This window comes from Mytilus californianus, unplaced genomic scaffold (assembly GCF_021869535.1).
Source record: "Mytilus californianus isolate M0D057914Y unplaced genomic scaffold, xbMytCali1.0.p SCAF_6, whole genome shotgun sequence".
Lineage (NCBI taxonomy): Eukaryota > Metazoa > Mollusca > Bivalvia > Mytilida > Mytilidae > Mytilus > Mytilus californianus.
In genome coordinates, this window is record NW_026262712.1 from 51556806 (window position 1) to 51574311 (window position 17506).

General features: G+C 30.9%; 1 protein-coding gene across 3 annotated transcripts in view; it reads right to left on the bottom strand.

Annotated features, from left to right (window-relative positions):
- Positions 1–1639: 1639 nt before the first annotated feature.
- The window catches only part of LOC127705225 (lactadherin-like), a 31110-nt gene continuing 15243 nt past the window's right edge, over positions 1640–17506 (bottom strand). For 2 of the 3 annotated variants that reach the window (XM_052209543.1, XM_052209544.1), the window contains 8 exons: positions 15238–15376; positions 14484–14624; positions 12408–12580; positions 10534–10614; positions 9395–9539; positions 7359–7406; positions 6524–6772; positions 1640–5029 (listed from right to left, as the gene is read on the bottom strand). In XM_052209543.1, coding sequence (XP_052065503.1) covers positions 4758–5029; positions 6524–6772; positions 7359–7406; positions 9395–9539; positions 10534–10614; positions 12408–12580; positions 14484–14624; positions 15238–15376 — 1248 coding nt within the window. In that variant the 3' untranslated portion in view covers positions 1640–4757. The remainder of the gene's footprint in view (positions 5030–6523; positions 6773–7358; positions 7407–9394; positions 9540–10533; positions 10615–12407; positions 12581–14483; positions 14625–15237; positions 15377–17506) is intronic. The other variant, XM_052209545.1, reaches the window with a different exon arrangement.

A 17506-nucleotide genomic window follows, 5' to 3' on the forward strand; every position in this document is an offset into this window, starting at 1 on the left:
AAATCAGGTTACATTTTTTCACATTTTTTTAATCCGTTTTCATTGGTCAACGTTGAGAATATCTCATTAGAAGTTTGATTCTATCATCAGCACAACTATAGCTTAATATAACCATATTACGCTAAATAAGTAGCTGAATATAACTTTTATCATTAACACACAAGAAGAAGACAACATTTTATCTAAATATTGGCAGTCTTTTCTATCATTTTATTAGATATTTCCATCTAAGTGTAAACTAAGAAATAAAGAAAGCCATAGCCTAAGCCAACACAACAATAAACTAAAAAAATGTACATAGAATAAGATACTGTTTTCGAGAGTAACAGTGTCTATACGTTATGAGCCTCATCATGGGGTTTTTATACGCCCGTCAATTTTTGACGGGACGTATTATGGTATACCAATGTCCGGTGTCCGTCCGTCTGTCCGTCTGTCTGTCCGTCTGTCTGTCCGTCTGTCCGTCTGTCTGTCCGGCGTAAACATGTCGCATCGTAACTTGAGAATGACTTATCCAAATTTCATGAAACTTAACATAGTTGTTTCTTATGATGGTCAAACGATCTGTATACTTTTTGGTGAAAATAAGATTAAAACTTTTTGAGTTACGGGACTTAGTAACTAAAACAGGTGTGTGTTTTTTTCACATGTCGCGCCGTATCTCAAAAACAATTTATGATTATTGCTTAAAACTTTACACACTTCTTAGTTATATTAATCTTAAGATCTGTATACTTTTTGGTGATGATTTAAAATTTTATTTTTGAGTTATTGAGTATTTTGTAAAAAAAAAAGGGGGAGGGGTTTTTCACATGTCGCGCCGTATCTCAAAAACGATTTATGATTATTGCTTAAAATTTTACACACTTCTTAGTTATATTAAACTTAAGATCTGTATACTTTTTGGTTTTGATTCAAAATTTTATTTTAGAGATATTGAGTTTTTTGTAAAAAAAAAAAGGGGGGGTTTTCGCATGTCACGTCTATGTCAGAAACTATTTATGCTTATTGCATAAAAATTCACACACAAGACGACGGGCGTATCATGCGCTCATGGCGCAGCTGTTTATTAACTATATGATTACTTGAACACCCCCATGAGGGGCCTCCCTAATGTCAACTTCTAAATCAAGCTCTGCATCTTCGTATTAGATTTCGCCTCCCAAATGTTTCAATTCGAACATCACTGATGAGTCCTATGTATTTTCGTGTACAACATTATAAGCCTGGGATCTTTGATGATTTTTCAAACAGAGTCTTGGCAGCAGGATCTGCTTACCCTTCCAGAGTACCTGAGATCATCCCCAGTTTTTGGTGGGGTTCATGTTGCGCAGTCTTTAGTTTTCTATGTTGTGTTTTGTGTACTATTGTTTGTCTGTTTGTCTTTTTCTTTTTTAGCCATGGCGTTGTCAGTTTATTTTCGACTTATGCGTTTGAATGTCCCTTTGGTATCTTTCGCCTCTCTTTGGCAACTTAAGAATAGATTTAACACAAATTTTGCCATTCATATCAAATTCTTAGGCACAAAAAGCCAACCAAAACCCCTAAAAAAACACCAAAACATTATATATAAAAAGAAATACGAGGACGATGTTCCTGAATTTGGACGTGCACATTTAACATGTAGTAAACTAGTAAATCTGTTTTTTGTAATTTTATTTGAAATACATAACAACAAAAACGATTTTAACATAACTTATACAGTATCTAGTAACCAGAAAAAAAAACAAATAATATGGTCTGTTTCTATAGTAACAAACAGAATTCTGCAATATTTTATGGATTAAAAAAATTTGAAAGTTCCTTGGGAAAAAAAACTATTTTTTGGGGATAAATCAACTAACATATGCAGAAATATGTTAAAAACTAAAACTATCATAATTTTTCATGACAAAGAAACTGTATTTAGTATGAATCAAATAAATTTTGATAAGAAGTCTGGTATGTACTTGCAGAAACATGGAAAATGCGAATATTATGAAAATGGATTTCACGTTGAAATACTTATTAGTCAACCTAAAACAATATAAAACACGTATCACAAATTCACGAATAGCCAACAAACTGAATTTAATTATCCAACAATATGTTAAAATATATAATAATTTATTTTCAAGTAAGTGCTTATACAATTGTAAGGATTATTCGACAAGATGCAATGAATTTCAACCATAACTTCTTATTTAAAGAATAAGAATCCATATGATACATTTTACTGGCACATTATAACCACATTTAGGCACATAGATGGTGTGAACTGCACACGGTTTCATTGTTTCGGTTGTAACATGTGTTGATTACACAACACGGTTTACGGCATGTTTAGTCTGGATCTTTCAAACTCTTTATTCTTCTTGATCACCTATACTTCAACAACACTATATATGTGTAGTACCGAGATCAAATATCCTCGGTTTGGAGCTACTTAAACGTACAATTATACAGTTCTTTGATGATATATATCAGACATCAAATGATAAGTGAAATGTACACCAAGTTACAAGAACAAGTTGATGCACACACACTCAATAAATATAGTAATATCATAACAATACGATATTAATCGAAATATATACACCATATCTTGTTCCTATAGGCACCTCTGAGATTCTATTTGCATGAAGCAACATATGAAATATATTTATGAACTTAACATAATGCATTATGTTTTATTGATGAATCATGTTCTTATAAGACCCCAAGAAGGTAATGTGTTTCTTACTTATACCTATACTTAGGACTATAGAACTAAATGACAAGAGAATTGTGTGTAAGAAATGTTTTAAAGTATACGTATATAAGTACTAGCACACAGTTTGCAAGTAAAGCAAGATAATCTGGAAGTGGAAAACAAACATTTAGTTAATAACCATTATGTATACAAAGATCAGATCATAAACAAACTTTATTTATCCGGTCAACAATTTTTATCACACAATCATAGATCTACGTTTCCAAAGACTAAATTTACAACTACAAATACTGAAATACAGAACCTAAAATTTATACAGACTTTAAATGACAGAAAAAGACCGAAAAAATAGAAAGACTGTTGACCTAAATACGTTTAAACAAAAACAAAAAATACCTTGTATAAATTACAAGCAAGTCATTTTATTCTTTACTTCAAAACGCTTATATTGGTTCTTTAAAAAAGTTGAATCGTCAAAAAGTACATAAAATTTGAAACCACTTAAGGTTGTCTAAATTACATCTATACAAAGATTCATGCAATTTGCATTTGTTTATGTCACACCACAGATAAATTTTAACACTAAAAAGAAACCCTCAATAAAACCTTGTTCAAGGTTGAACATAGTTTGAAAATATCACCTTTATATAAGTGGAGCGTCAAAAAGATGTAACACTTGAATCAAATGAATGTATGAACCTGAACATCACTAAGTGCATTCTTATTTATCTGAAAACTATTACCCTTAAATTCTCGTAAACAGTTTTACAACTTAGGCAGTGTGGATGAATATACCCTGTTATACAAAATATTCCGTCCATGTAATTTGAAGAAACCTTTAAATGTTATTGTCTTAAAATAAAACTAAATGTCTACTCAATTGAAACGTGTTTGTTTACTTTACTTAAACATTTAAAGTTAAGATTGGATGCGTTGAAAAGATTTCAAATGAGATTCGTGTCCCATATTACTACAAGGAAAACAATTTTATCATATATTTTTTAATTTATTCACTTGCTTATTTTATACTACAAAGTTAATTGTGAATTATCTTGATGAATGTTAAAATAATTTTCTCACTTCATCCAATTTGCTTATATTTCATAATATTGATCAAGATGTTTTTCAATGCAGTAAACATTGCGAGTATATTAAATAAAGCTTTTGTAATAATGCTTGAGGGGTGCGCAAAATTTTAAATTCTTTTTGTTAAATTATTAATTACTGAAGAAATGGGATGTTTTCAATATACAAAATGATGTAACATAACATAAATAAGTTTCTTTCCATGAGGATATCACATGATATATGTAACACGACATGTGATTATCCGAAACTAATGCATTAAGTGCCCAGCACTAAGGTTCTCAAAGATATAATACAAAATATATATCTTTACCTGGATGATATTATTTTCATATTTATAATAATGAAATTTATTATATAATAATATTTGCTTGTCATCATGATTATTCCATACTAACAAGTTTCATCAAACTGACTCTCACCATATGAACTATAATTCTATAATGTATATACTTAAGAAATGTTTAATGAACACAATTCATCTCTTATACACTATAAAATGTGTCTATTACATTTGTAATGTATTTTTAACCCTCGACGAGGTTCCTAGTTGTATTTGGCGTACAACTCGTACAAGTTATTATGTACTTGAAGCTTTCTACGAAACTAACCATTCTTCTATCTTGTTGGCACAATGAGGGATAACTTAAATGTTGTATATTTGATACAATATAATTATCTCATATGAGGTATTTACGAAGTACTAAGCGTTTTATATGTAAGATTGGTCCTGTCAACCTTGTATGTCACGTGACAACACGAAAATCGAAATCTGTCTGACATCATATGTCACATGGTGCTTTATGTTTTTTTAACTCCCTCACATTTTGTATTCATAATCCAATAAAATGGATATAATAATTGCCACTATCGTATAAAAAGTAACAAAATATCGTCATATCGATAAAAAATATCACATTCTCTGTCATGAAAAAAACATATGATTGTTACGTCATACATTTGGATTTATGAGTATTTATCATGCATATACCATTACCTCGCACAAGACCGCACTAAAAAGTCTACTATAACTATTAGAAGCACCCCATGCCTCTATCAATACAAATCGTCCCTTTTGCGGTCGTACACATTGCATGTGAATTTTGTCTGAAGATAAAGCACCATTTATTTTTGTTATGTAACCGCACATATTTCCAGTCACACTCGAATCATCGTCTCCTTTCGACTTATCGTCGACATATATTACTAGTCTATCTAAATTATTCAAATGTTCTGATGTTGCTGTATCTTCTGAAAAGAGAATACACAACAGAATAAGATTAAAAACAAGTGAATTATATAAGGACATAATGATCAGAAACGGTCGTAAATTTTAAGGAAAGAACTTTATTTGAATTGTCCTATGCAGGATCACCCTAAACAAATCGAATTGATAATACAATCAAATTGACAAAACGGTATCATGCTTTAAACATCATCACTTTCCTTTTATTAGTGGTTGTCTCATCTAAGATTTGATAGTGAAGGTATTCAAACTGACAACTTTCATTTGTAAATTCTTGTATATAGGAAATACTTATATCCTATTTTAATATCCAGGTTTAACAAAGCATTTTCTTCGGAAGCTGTTTTTCACTTGTTCCGTTGATTGATAGCGTTTGATTTTGTCGGTTTTTATGGACTTCCAAGTTTTGAATTTGCCTTCGAATTCGGTATTTTTGTTGTACTTTTTTTGAGAAGTATGATTCAAATCGACACTACATAAGTTTACGGTCATCATCACGAATTGGTTGACCGATACAATATGTCGGTGTCTCAACTCATTAGCGACATGTTTTCGCAGTCTTAGATCTTTATATACCAGCGTAAACGTTTGATCTGTAATTTACCGATTTTGTCCAACTCCCGACTGAGATATTTTGACTGAGTGTGAATTCGCATGGCAGATGATGCCTGTGTAACAGGAGACGATTTCCCTTGTCGAAGCACCCGGTCTCGCTCCTTTTGGAGTTCATGTGATTCTCTTTGTAATCGTATTTACTAAACACTAAACTTGCAACTCTCTCAGGTGACCATAGAAGGCTGATATTTTCGCCCCCTTTGGGTTATGTAGATTCCATTGTAATTATAACTTATAAAATCTTGGTTCTCCCAAGCAAAATCATTGTAGCTTGATTTTTTGTGTAAGGTAGGTATACTGTCATCAAAGATACGAGTCTTATCCGTTGGTAAAGTAATGCGACAGTAGTTAACATATGTTCAACTGTTACGCCAGTTGTGTATTGCGTCTACACAAGACTAAACAGTGACTGCAGGATTTATGTTACTATTGATTGTTTTGATGTCCTTTCCTTTGCCAGTATCCAGTCATGTGAAAGCGGTGTAATTAGGTTGTACAAAATCAAAATAGTCTATGTTCCTTAAAGGTTTATGATTGTATACTTCGTATTATTGATAAGAACTCTTTTGGTATCGATGCTTCAATTTAAAGGTTTTCTGAGATTTTGGTTTGGTATCTTTCTTATAAAAACTGGAGTTATCTATTTCCAAAAAAAATTCTGTTCTTGTTTTTGACCTCACGGATCAAAATAAATTCTGCTATCTTCAACACACAATGCTGTACAAAGCTATATTGTATGTATATGTATAAAAGTATTAACAAACACAACGAACTCCAAGGTAAATTAAAAAAGGGGAAGTCCATTCAACCTGACAAAACCAGATGCTCGACTATATCAACCAATGTAATGTTCTTTAATTACAAGTTCATATTTGTCTACATACTTTTCTCATCAAATCCTTGCCAGGTATAAATGACAACACCTGAAACGTCAACATTATGTCCTAAATCAACCGTCCAGACTGGATTATCTCCATAAATATTATCTAAGATTGTACATCGGTGAACATCCTGGTCGATGAAACCGTCCACTGCCCTTGATGCATGTCCTTGTGTGATTCTGTTACGGATGTGTCTCTTGTAGTGACGCTTGCTGTTTATCCAAGCCTCTTTTTTAAATGCAAGATTTTCAACTGGAAAAAAAAACATTAAAGAATTTTGCTTTCAAAATTTAAAAAATGCTTATACTTATGCGCTTCAATTTTCTCCTTTGTCTGTTAAATATAAACAAATCAAGATACGATTTGCCTGTACTAATTAATTTTCTCAAAGGAGTTTGATTCCTTGCACAGGACATTGAGCATTTATTTATCATAATCGTTATTGGGTAACTTTTATAAAGTATAAATAAAATCAATCGTCTATATATTTGGTACAAGTAAATTTGAAATATGAGACATCGGTTTCTTTACAAATATCCATATTTTAATTTAAATACGGAAGACAAATTATAATTTTATGTATAAATATCTGTAGGGAGTTGAATGAATTATCGTTCCCCTCCCCTAATGGCGTATCCTGGTGCGTGTAGCTTTATAGCAGAATGATTCTTGCACAAACAAAACCATTTACCAAATGTAATAGACTTTGTAGTTGTGTCTGTTGCCAGAAGGGTGTTTCACTGAACTACAAAATTATCATCGTTACATTGTTATGATTAAAACACTTAAGAATGGAAAATTAATGATATGAAAACTATATAAACATATTTTTACTTACCACAAGGGGTGTCTTCGTTTACACGCATGAACTGATCACCACAAGAACCTAGTAAAAACGTGCACAGTTTTTCAGTAATGACATCAGTTTCATGTTGAATATAATGTTATAAAAAAATAATTACAGTCTTGTATGCATTTAAGAAAGGGTTAAATGAATGAGTATTTCATATCATTCAGAACAGGGGTAGATTGTAAATTTAAAATCTAATCATTGTTCGATCTGCAAAGGGAATTTTATTTTCAAAGTTTGGGTGTAATGACATAGATCACAGCTCAAGATGTTGGTTTGGTATGAAGCAAGATACACATGTATATGAAATCAATATTCCCTTGTCTATGAAATGGATAATAATTGATTGATAGACGTATGCCATCATCCTTCTGAGGAAGCCCATGGGAAAGGTATGTTAATTTTGACATGAAAACACATTTGCATCACCCTCTATATCAGTATTGCGTATTTACTTCTTTTCAACTAAACTGAATGTTGTGCAGAGAGAGTGAGACAATAATAACTTGTATGCACTGAAAGTTCGTTTTCTTTTAAGGAACATTTTAGTCAAATAAACATGAAGTAGTTAGCCATAATTGCATGAAATTTATAAAGTGTTGTTTTCATTTTTTTGCATTTCTCCTACTTAACATAATTACAAGGAAAATAATAACTTGAAAGTTGTTTGTTTTATTCTTGTAGGTCTTCCAAATGGTACCAAAATGTCTCACTGATTCATCGTTTCTCATTAATTAATTTAATTGTAAACAGCTGGTAGATGTTTGAGGCAAAGATAAAAGGAGAATCTTTTTAAGATGTTAAAATTAATGTTTACAAGGGCGTAAAACATACAAAAGTAAAGTGAAAGATGTTCAAAATTTTAAATGTCTTGTTAAACCAGTAGTGACAATAAATATGCCTACATGCGTGACCAGATTTATATGAAGAATTATTTAATGTATCGGAACTAGGGTACTACTTGCTAAGAAATTTCATGTCCTGAATTCCGAAAACAAAATGCATTATATTTACATTGTCTGCACTTATGAAATATATATCCTGTAAATTTGCATTAATTTCTTCAATGTAATATATATAAACTTTTCAACATCTAAAATGGTAAAGCAGATTAAAAACTAGAACAGAAGTATTGTTAAAATTCAAAAACAAGTAATCTTATTTGCTTCAAGCGTCACTGATGAGTCTTTTGAAGACGAAACGCGCGTCTGGCACACAATTTTAATCCTGGTATCTATGATGAATTTGTTGTTATTCTCTCTATGCTTGGAAAATCAAAAGATGGCATAGAAGAAGGAAGTATGCTTTTTTATTAAACGTTTAAAATCTAGGATAAGAATTTATAACGAACATATTTTACGACATACGGCATTTAACGAAAAAAGGGGGATACAATATTTTTAATCCTGGTATCTATGGTGATTTTTTTGTTATTCTCTCTATGCTTACAAAATCAAAAGATGGTATAGAAGAAGGAAGCATGCGTTTATTTTAAACGTTAAAAATCCAAGATAAGAATTTCTAACGAACATATTTTACGACACACGGCATTTATACAAAAAAAAAAGGGAGATACAATATTTTTTTTAAGAATACCTCTTTTTTATTGTATTAAAAAAAAGGTGTATAAAGTTTATTATTAAGTCATGCACTCTAGCTCATATGGTCTATATTGTTTGTCTCTCTACTTTTTCTTTCGCTATTTGGTGCCGTTTCTTTTGGTGTCCAATATCTATGGTGACTTATTTTAGTTGTTTTTATAAATAATAACTTTACAGGTATAGCTGGTTTGCAAGTTTTAAGGACTTTCTTAATATTTATATTACTTGTTAGTTGGCCGTTTTCTACTGCAATACATTTTAATCTTACTGTGAAATACGAATCAAAGCAGACCCCTAACCTTTAAGAAAGACCATTTATTAATTATAAGAAGCATAAGATTGCTCTTTGAATTTTCAAAAAGTTTTACTACCGGAGCAATTGATCCTGCCATGCAATGCCCAAAGGGAGAAAAGATAAGTTACCTGTATGTGGGCAGCCTAGAAGTCCAACTCTCATTGATATTTTTCCATGCCATTCTAAAGGATGGAAACGTACATATCTTGCTACGAAAGGTGAATTAATGTAATGTGTACGATCTGTATTTTTATCATTATTTCCTCCGAAAAGCTGAAATAAATATAAATTTCAAAAATCAATCTCTGAAACAAATGCAAAAATGATGCCACCATAACAAGTGCAAATTGTGTTGTGATTTCATGTAATAATGTGCACGTGACTGGTGTGTAGGCTATTTCTTGTGTTTGCCATGCAATTCCAAGTGAACAGAACAATGCCCAAATATGGACATTATATAACAACCATTCTATAAAACAGCCCGTGTGTTGTGCAGCATTCCGTCCTGTAGTTAGTTTTTCAGTTAAAAAATAACCATGCAACACACTCATGCAGTTGTAAAAACATGACTTGTATTAAGCGTTAAATAATTCATGATCACATGCTGTGTTATCGTAATATTTGTTAGCTCCCCTTGTAATGTTAGTGGTGAGACATGTTAGTAGGGTGTCGGTGCTGGTGCAAAGGATATATATAGTCGCATGCTCAATTTACTCGTCAATGACGTAGCATTTTCTTAAAAATTATATATTAGGAACAGACAACTTTACTTCAGTTAAAAAAGAAATTTATGTCAATTTATACATTTCAATAAGAGAAGTTCAAAAAGCGTTATCTTTGTTGCTAAAGATGATAAATTATTTAGAATATACATCATCAAATAAAATATAGTTATAATATATACGTGCAATAATAATTTACGAATTTGATTCCTCGACAATGTCATACTGTGAAAAATTTGAAACAAATAATCACTACATTCTGTTAAAAATTAAAGAATATCTTTAAACTTAAATTTCATTTAAGCGTGTATTTGTATTTAGTTGCGCGACTCAAGTGTAGATTGTTGAATTGAAAAACCAAAATAATTTTCATGGTATAAGTTAAGAATAATATACTGTGAAACTAGACATTCATTTGAGGACTCAAATTTGTAAGCAGCAAATGGCAATCGGATTTTCGCTCTGAATTCATAAACAGAAAATACTGGAAAATTTCTACTTTACAGTAAAAGAAAAGGTTCAACGCCACCGTAGTTAGTTCTTACCAGGCCGTCATCCGTGTAAATGTCAGGAATTAATTGCGCAGAGGACGAGTTATATCGGGTCCATAACCATGTATTCAGAGGCTAAAAAACGAAGATTTGTCAGAAAAATCAACTCCAAAAACCATAAAGTCAATAAGAAGAGAGAAAAAAGAAACTGAGACTTTATCGCTGGATTCGGACGAAAATTTGTTATACATCAGACTTAGAACTAGGTGAAGTGCTGTGATAACTACGTCAACTTCTGTCTACAACTAAAGTTTTTTCTTGAAAAGAAGTGAAATTTTGTGAGTACGAATGCGACTTTCTTCCATCCTCCATTGATAAAATCCCAGTATTAAGTATATACAACATTGACAGAATTCATACAATTGTTAAGTTCAGTTATTTTGTTATTACGCAATACAGCTTTAGAAATGAGGCCTGCTGATGAATTTTTAATCCCTCCTGAATCTTCTTCTACCGGAAGCGGAAATGACGAACACTGCTGCCACTGGTGAAACGAAGCATAAGCACGCTGTATTTATCTGTGAGAGTATATACATATTGTCGTTGAGTAATTCTGTGAAATTCCTTCAATAAGCTCAATTATTTATTGTAAGTTATAACCATTAAAGCGCATGTAGTTTTGTATGTATACAATTAATAAGCGATTAAAGGCTTATTAGTTTTTAAGTTGGTTATATGACAAATGGTGTAAGCATGTATTGTGTTACTCGGCATGTTATTTTTTCAAAGCTGTGACACATTTAATATGATATCAATTAGGACTTTGAGGTGAAATTCTTGGTAATTTTCTATTCCTAATCCACATCGCATTGGTGTTCTATCTAGAGTTGTTTCTATGATAATCACTCGAATATAAGGGTTGGTTAGACGTATAGTGCTTTTAAAATATACAACTATCCTTTTTGCAAACCCCTTCCAAACGGCAAAGTGGTTTCTCTAAAACTACTTTTCAAAACTATAGATAAGGGTTAACCTTTTCCCATTCCTCTTAGTTAAAGTTGGATAATACAAAGGGTTAATTGAATTAAATAAGGGATACATTCCCGGGAAATAAACCTCAGCAAATACATAGGTTTAGTGGAGTAATCTTTTAAAGCACACAACAAATATTTATTGTTTTAATAATGATAAATTGTAAAGTTTAAACACAAGTAAAGCATAAACATTTTGTTTTCATAGTAGTCAATATTAAAAACAATTATCTACATAGATACAATAGATACTTATTACTGTATTATAATCACCTGTGTATCATCACCACCGGATATAGGTACCCTTGGCCTGGTTCTCTATTCACTTTCTAAGAAAAGCAACATTACTGTACAAATACCAGCGTATAGTTACCTGGGTACCTATATGTTGGTATATGTACAGTAATGTAGTTTTTCTTAGACAATGAAAAGAGAACCAGGCCAAGGGTACCTATATTCGGTGGTGATGATACACAGTGATAATTACTGTGGTGAAAAGTTACTGTCACTGAAATGATCTCTTTCTATGAACATCATCAATCGCAGCCTACATAACTGTGTGTACTGCTACTGCTAGATGCAGATCCACTGTGACGCTACTTCTATTTGTTTCAACTGTGTGCTACCGCGAGAGTTTACGACAAAACAAACACAAAGATTGAAAAAAATTTTGATTTACAAACATTCCAGAAAAACTTAACATATCTCAAATAAATATATATATCTGAAATATGTTCATGTATTAGTACATTGTTTTTTTATCTCATCTAAACGTGATGAATAACAAATTCTATTATTTCAAAATTCAACCTTTATGTCTTGCTACTCGTGTTTCGTTGTTGTATATTAGTATGCAGAAGGCCTGAGTACATGAGTTAGACACACAGACAGACTTACCCTTGGTTCCGCATGGTGAGCATCTTTATACTGGTACCAGACTTGGGAGTCGTTGCTGTAAGTTATTTTAAATCTAGTCACCCAGTGTTGTTTCTTACTGTCTGCTCTGCCTTTAGTTAAAATCCCTGTTATAAGGGTTGGAGGTCCGACATCTATCTCTATCCACTGATGTTCTACATGTTGTAAATAAATAGTATTACTTTTTGTACATTTGAATACTTATAGTTTTGAAAGCATGTTAATCAATGGTCGAATAAAGATTCGATAAGAAGATGAGTCTTTGTTTACTGCTTTCGTTAAACCTACTATTTCAGACGATTAAACTCCTTTAATGCTTTCATAATAATTTGGATATACTCATTTTTGTGTGTGTATATGACAGAGAAAGTGGAAATGACATGAATTGTTTTCTATATGTGTTTGGTCATACGGGTTACCATTTTTCATTTTTGAAACCACAAGACAGAAGAAAAACAGACAGACAAGAGACCACCAAAATTTTTTTTTAAATACAAGTATGTTTATACCAATTATATTGAAATGAATGTAATATTTAGTATAGTTATGAAAAAGGTTGAATACCGTAACTATTTATTTATATTATTTTATAACAGTGAATTTAACCAAATATTATTATAAAGACTTGTATTATAAATTCGAGATTTAAACATCATATTCCTGTATGTGGATTTGAGAGCACTTGCAAGTTTACAACATCTATTACTTTCATACTTTAGGCTTATGTTAAGTAAACACAAAGCAGATAATTATTTAAATTAGAGCACATTTGTATGTGATTTAAACATAGAGTTATTGACAAAGTCTGTGAAAACATTTAGATGCAAATTTACATACTAATGTTTATTTATAAACTATTTTTAAACATGTTTAAAATGAGTCTTTCGGAAACCTTTCAAAGCATTCCTCTATTGTGACTTTTGTTACATTATTTGTTGCAGTCAGTGGTGATTTAATTTACTTATTTGTAAAAGTTGTTTGAAAATTAGAAGGTAAACATTATAAAATAGGTCTAGGTATGTAATTTAGTCATGACCAAATCAAAGCCTAATGATATACACGAAATATTGACCACTAGGTCATACCATTCCGAGTAATGCTATGTCGTATAATATGACCCTGATTTTGTTACAGGTTTTTAAATTATCGTAAACTATACCACACACACGTCCTGAAATATTTCATTTTATGTAGAACGGTTTATCGAAATTGAGCTTGCATTGATAGGTATAATATCTCCGAGGCAAAAAAACACAGTATTATAGACAAAATCACTTATGTATTACACTAGTTTCGACAAGTCGTGTCAGAATAATCTCTATATAAGATTAGCGTATCAAGGACTTTACACCATCTTAGGCAATAGTTTAACAAGTACTTAAAATTTTAGTCATATAGATCAATAATTATTTTGCATATTTCTCCGTGGTACCAATTAAGACTTGATAACAAATTCTTTTGTGCATAAGTTTAAACTTTTTCACAACACTGTTAGAATTTCAAAGATTTTAAAAGGATGTCTTATCCATAAAAGAAAGTATTTCACGCTTCATAAACAATCAAATACATATTTTGATCATATTACTTTACAATTCAAATATATGCAGAAATGCGGCATATTTTAAAATTAAATTGCAACCACGATCTGATAAAAGCAACATGAATACACAGGATTGTAAAAAGTAATAAATCACCCACTTATTTGGTAAACGTCTAAAAATAGATTTGAACTAAGAATTTTTCGGCATATGTGTGATAAAAGAGATTATACCAATATCAAAAGTGTCTTTTATCACAAAGCAATACATTATGCATGAGTGTGTGCAAAGAGGGTACGGTATGCACTTCATAAGAACCTATACGTTCACTTGCCTGCATATGTAAGTCTGTAGGTCCCTTCGTCGCTTAAAAATGAAACGATCGAATTAATCTTAATGTATTTTAAAAATGTTGCCATTGCTTTTGAAGAATGGTTCTAATGTTTTTTAAATTCGAATTTCTGAGGAATAAATAAACATTTGTTTACACAACTTCTAACTAATAGTATCCATAACTTACCGTTTTGTTTCTTTGCACACCATGCTTTATTGCTGAGGATATTCCCATCTTCCGGCTGGCAAGAACTCTTCTTTCTACTTTTTGCCCATGTTGAAGCTCGGATTTTCCCATAAGGAGGCAGTCCAATTTGTTCTTTACAAACTAAGAAAATAATAACATTTTGTTATTCGTATATAGTCATATATATATTTCATTTACATTGAAATGCTTACCTACGAGGTCTTTGGGTTAAGTTTACTATTTGGCAAAGCCGTACTTGATCGAAAACAAAAAACAGATGTGCAAATTTGTGCCATAAAATTAAAAAAAATTGCTATGTCATTTTATATCGTATAAAACTTCTTTCATTTATACATCAATTTGGCTTATTAAACATGTATTTTATGAAATAGAAAATGTGCACAAACCGAAACCACTTAATAGCCCTCCTTATCATGCTTGAATCTTTTTATATTTTTTTGGAATTCGTTCAAAAGTACTCGGAGTCAATATATATTCTTGCTGTGTTTAAGAACTAAGATTTTTTTATATTTTAGTATTCTTAATCCGTTATGCAGAAATATTAAAATCACTTATTCATTTCTTTAGTTGCATTTTTCTGAAACGAATTTAATCTTTATCGTAATCATTGTGCATGGTTTTTAATAAACAACTCTGATGTAACAAGTAAACAATCTCCGTGTCTACCTTAGAAAATTGTTTTATTATTCCCTTTGATGTGTATAATTAAATAATACCGGTAAATATGACTTACGCTGACACCCAAGGACTTCAACTCTCATACTAGGATGCCGGTGCCAATGGACTGTATGGAACTTTATGTAACGTGCAATTATTGGTCTATCTAAGTACGTATGTTTAATTGAAAATGCATCAGTATTACCCTCGAAAACCTGACAATGGAAAGAAAAAGGTAAATTTGGTAACTGAAAAATTATACATGTTCTGTCATACCTTTGAATTCGAATTCCATCCCTTTGAGCTTCAGAAAAGATTACTAAAGTGTTTAAGTGCTTACAAACATGTACAAGTTTTTACCATTTTGAAATTGCAAAACTGTTAAGTTGACATATCTTTGAGCCATTGATATGTCAGTGATTGTGTTTAGAATAAATGAAGCTTTGAATCTAAATCTACCAATACAAAATAAAGATAAATCCTATTACATCATATTCAAATAAACATAAACAAATTGAAGACCTATTGAATGTCTTGTGCTGCGTGTAACAATTATAAATAACACAGGAACGTGATTCGGTATTTATTAAAACGATTTGTACCACCTGTGCACATGGAAATTTACATTCATGCTTTCAGTTGTAATTCTTGAAGGTTAGTTGTCAGTACATATTTTAGGGAAGATAGATACATAATACGCTTTTAAATTAATGCCTATACATATTGCGTACAACTATACACGCCAATATTGTTATATCACGTAGTGCAAGGCTTTTATCTTAATTTTTGTGTTAAGAAAGGAGTTCAAAACGTAGAACATTTATCCATAATATTAACATTATAATAATAAACCAATTTTATGAGCTAGCGTATGTTTGATCGTTCAAATAAATGTTTCAATGTGAAAATGACATCTTTAAGTTCAATAACACTCTTGATTATAAGCATATGAGAACAAAACAGTGTTTAATGCACAATCAAAAAGACCAAAATCAATATCAAATTTTTCCAATTTCAGTACATAAGTTTTGTTATCTTTTCTTAATTAAAAACTGGCCGTTTTTTTTGCTTTACTTAATTTGTGGAAGGTAATATAAATTATCTTCATTGATTAGAATGATCACTGCATTTCTGCCTTGAAATAGTATAATAATGAAGAAACCACTAACAACTTCATATATCAATACATTATTCCTTGATTGACAGGTAACAATACCTATTGTCAGGCTATGACAATATATACAATGATAATTAATAGATAATTGATAAACCAATTAAGCACATCATTAATCATCATATTTTATTATTATCAATTTATTGATCTTTATTGCAGGAATTCAAAAAGCCACCAACCGCAGACATGTCAACCTGTGCAGGGGTAAAAGACTGTTATGGGAGATCTTACACGTTTATTGTTAAAAAAAGCGCGGGAAAAATAATACTGATTGTGTAAGAATAGATAGGAGATTCTGAACACTATTTAACACTGTGATAATATTTGCAAGGAGTTTAAATTTAACACATGCACATTAGGGGACGACAATTTGATTATTGAATTCGGGTGAGTGATAGTTTTTTTTTTGCGACGAAATATTTCCTTTAACCTGCAGGCTTATTTATTTTAGATTAGGTGGATATCATCAACATCGGTTTTAGTAGTAAACTTCAATTTATATTTCGAAGAAGGAAAAGCAACTAAATTATATTAGAAAATGAACAGATTTCTAATGTTGTTGAAATAAAAGAGTACATGACTTTGAAACAATAGTTCAATATTGGTAGCCCTTCAATGACAACCAGTTCACTATCGACTTCGTTTCAGACCATATGCAGGGTAGTATTTAATGTTAAGGTGGTACCTAACACTACAGGGAGATAACTCCGTTAAAATCAGCTAAACGTTTTAATTACGTTGTATTGTTAAGGAAATATTAAGCTTCTCAATGATCAAAATTAGTGTTTGTCAAACTACTATATAACCAATGAAATTTTTCTGATAAAATGGTTGGTTCAAATTTTTTGAAATTTTTATATTTTTGTCAAAGGGTCAAAGTATACATTTTGTCAAAATTTTATGAAAATTAAACGAGCCAAATTAATATTAGTCAAGGTGTTGGGTACCACCTTAACTAGATTTAAAATAAACATTTTTCATTATATATACCTATGGCATTAAAAGAAATGAGAATAATCTAGTTTTTAATTTAAATTTTCAGTAGTACTATCGCTGGTAGATACTTTAAATTGTTCATTTAAATTCAGTTTCTTGTTAAATTATCCACGTTGCACTTACAATTTAGCCAATGTATATGACCATATAATTTACCTGTACTTTAAGAAAACGT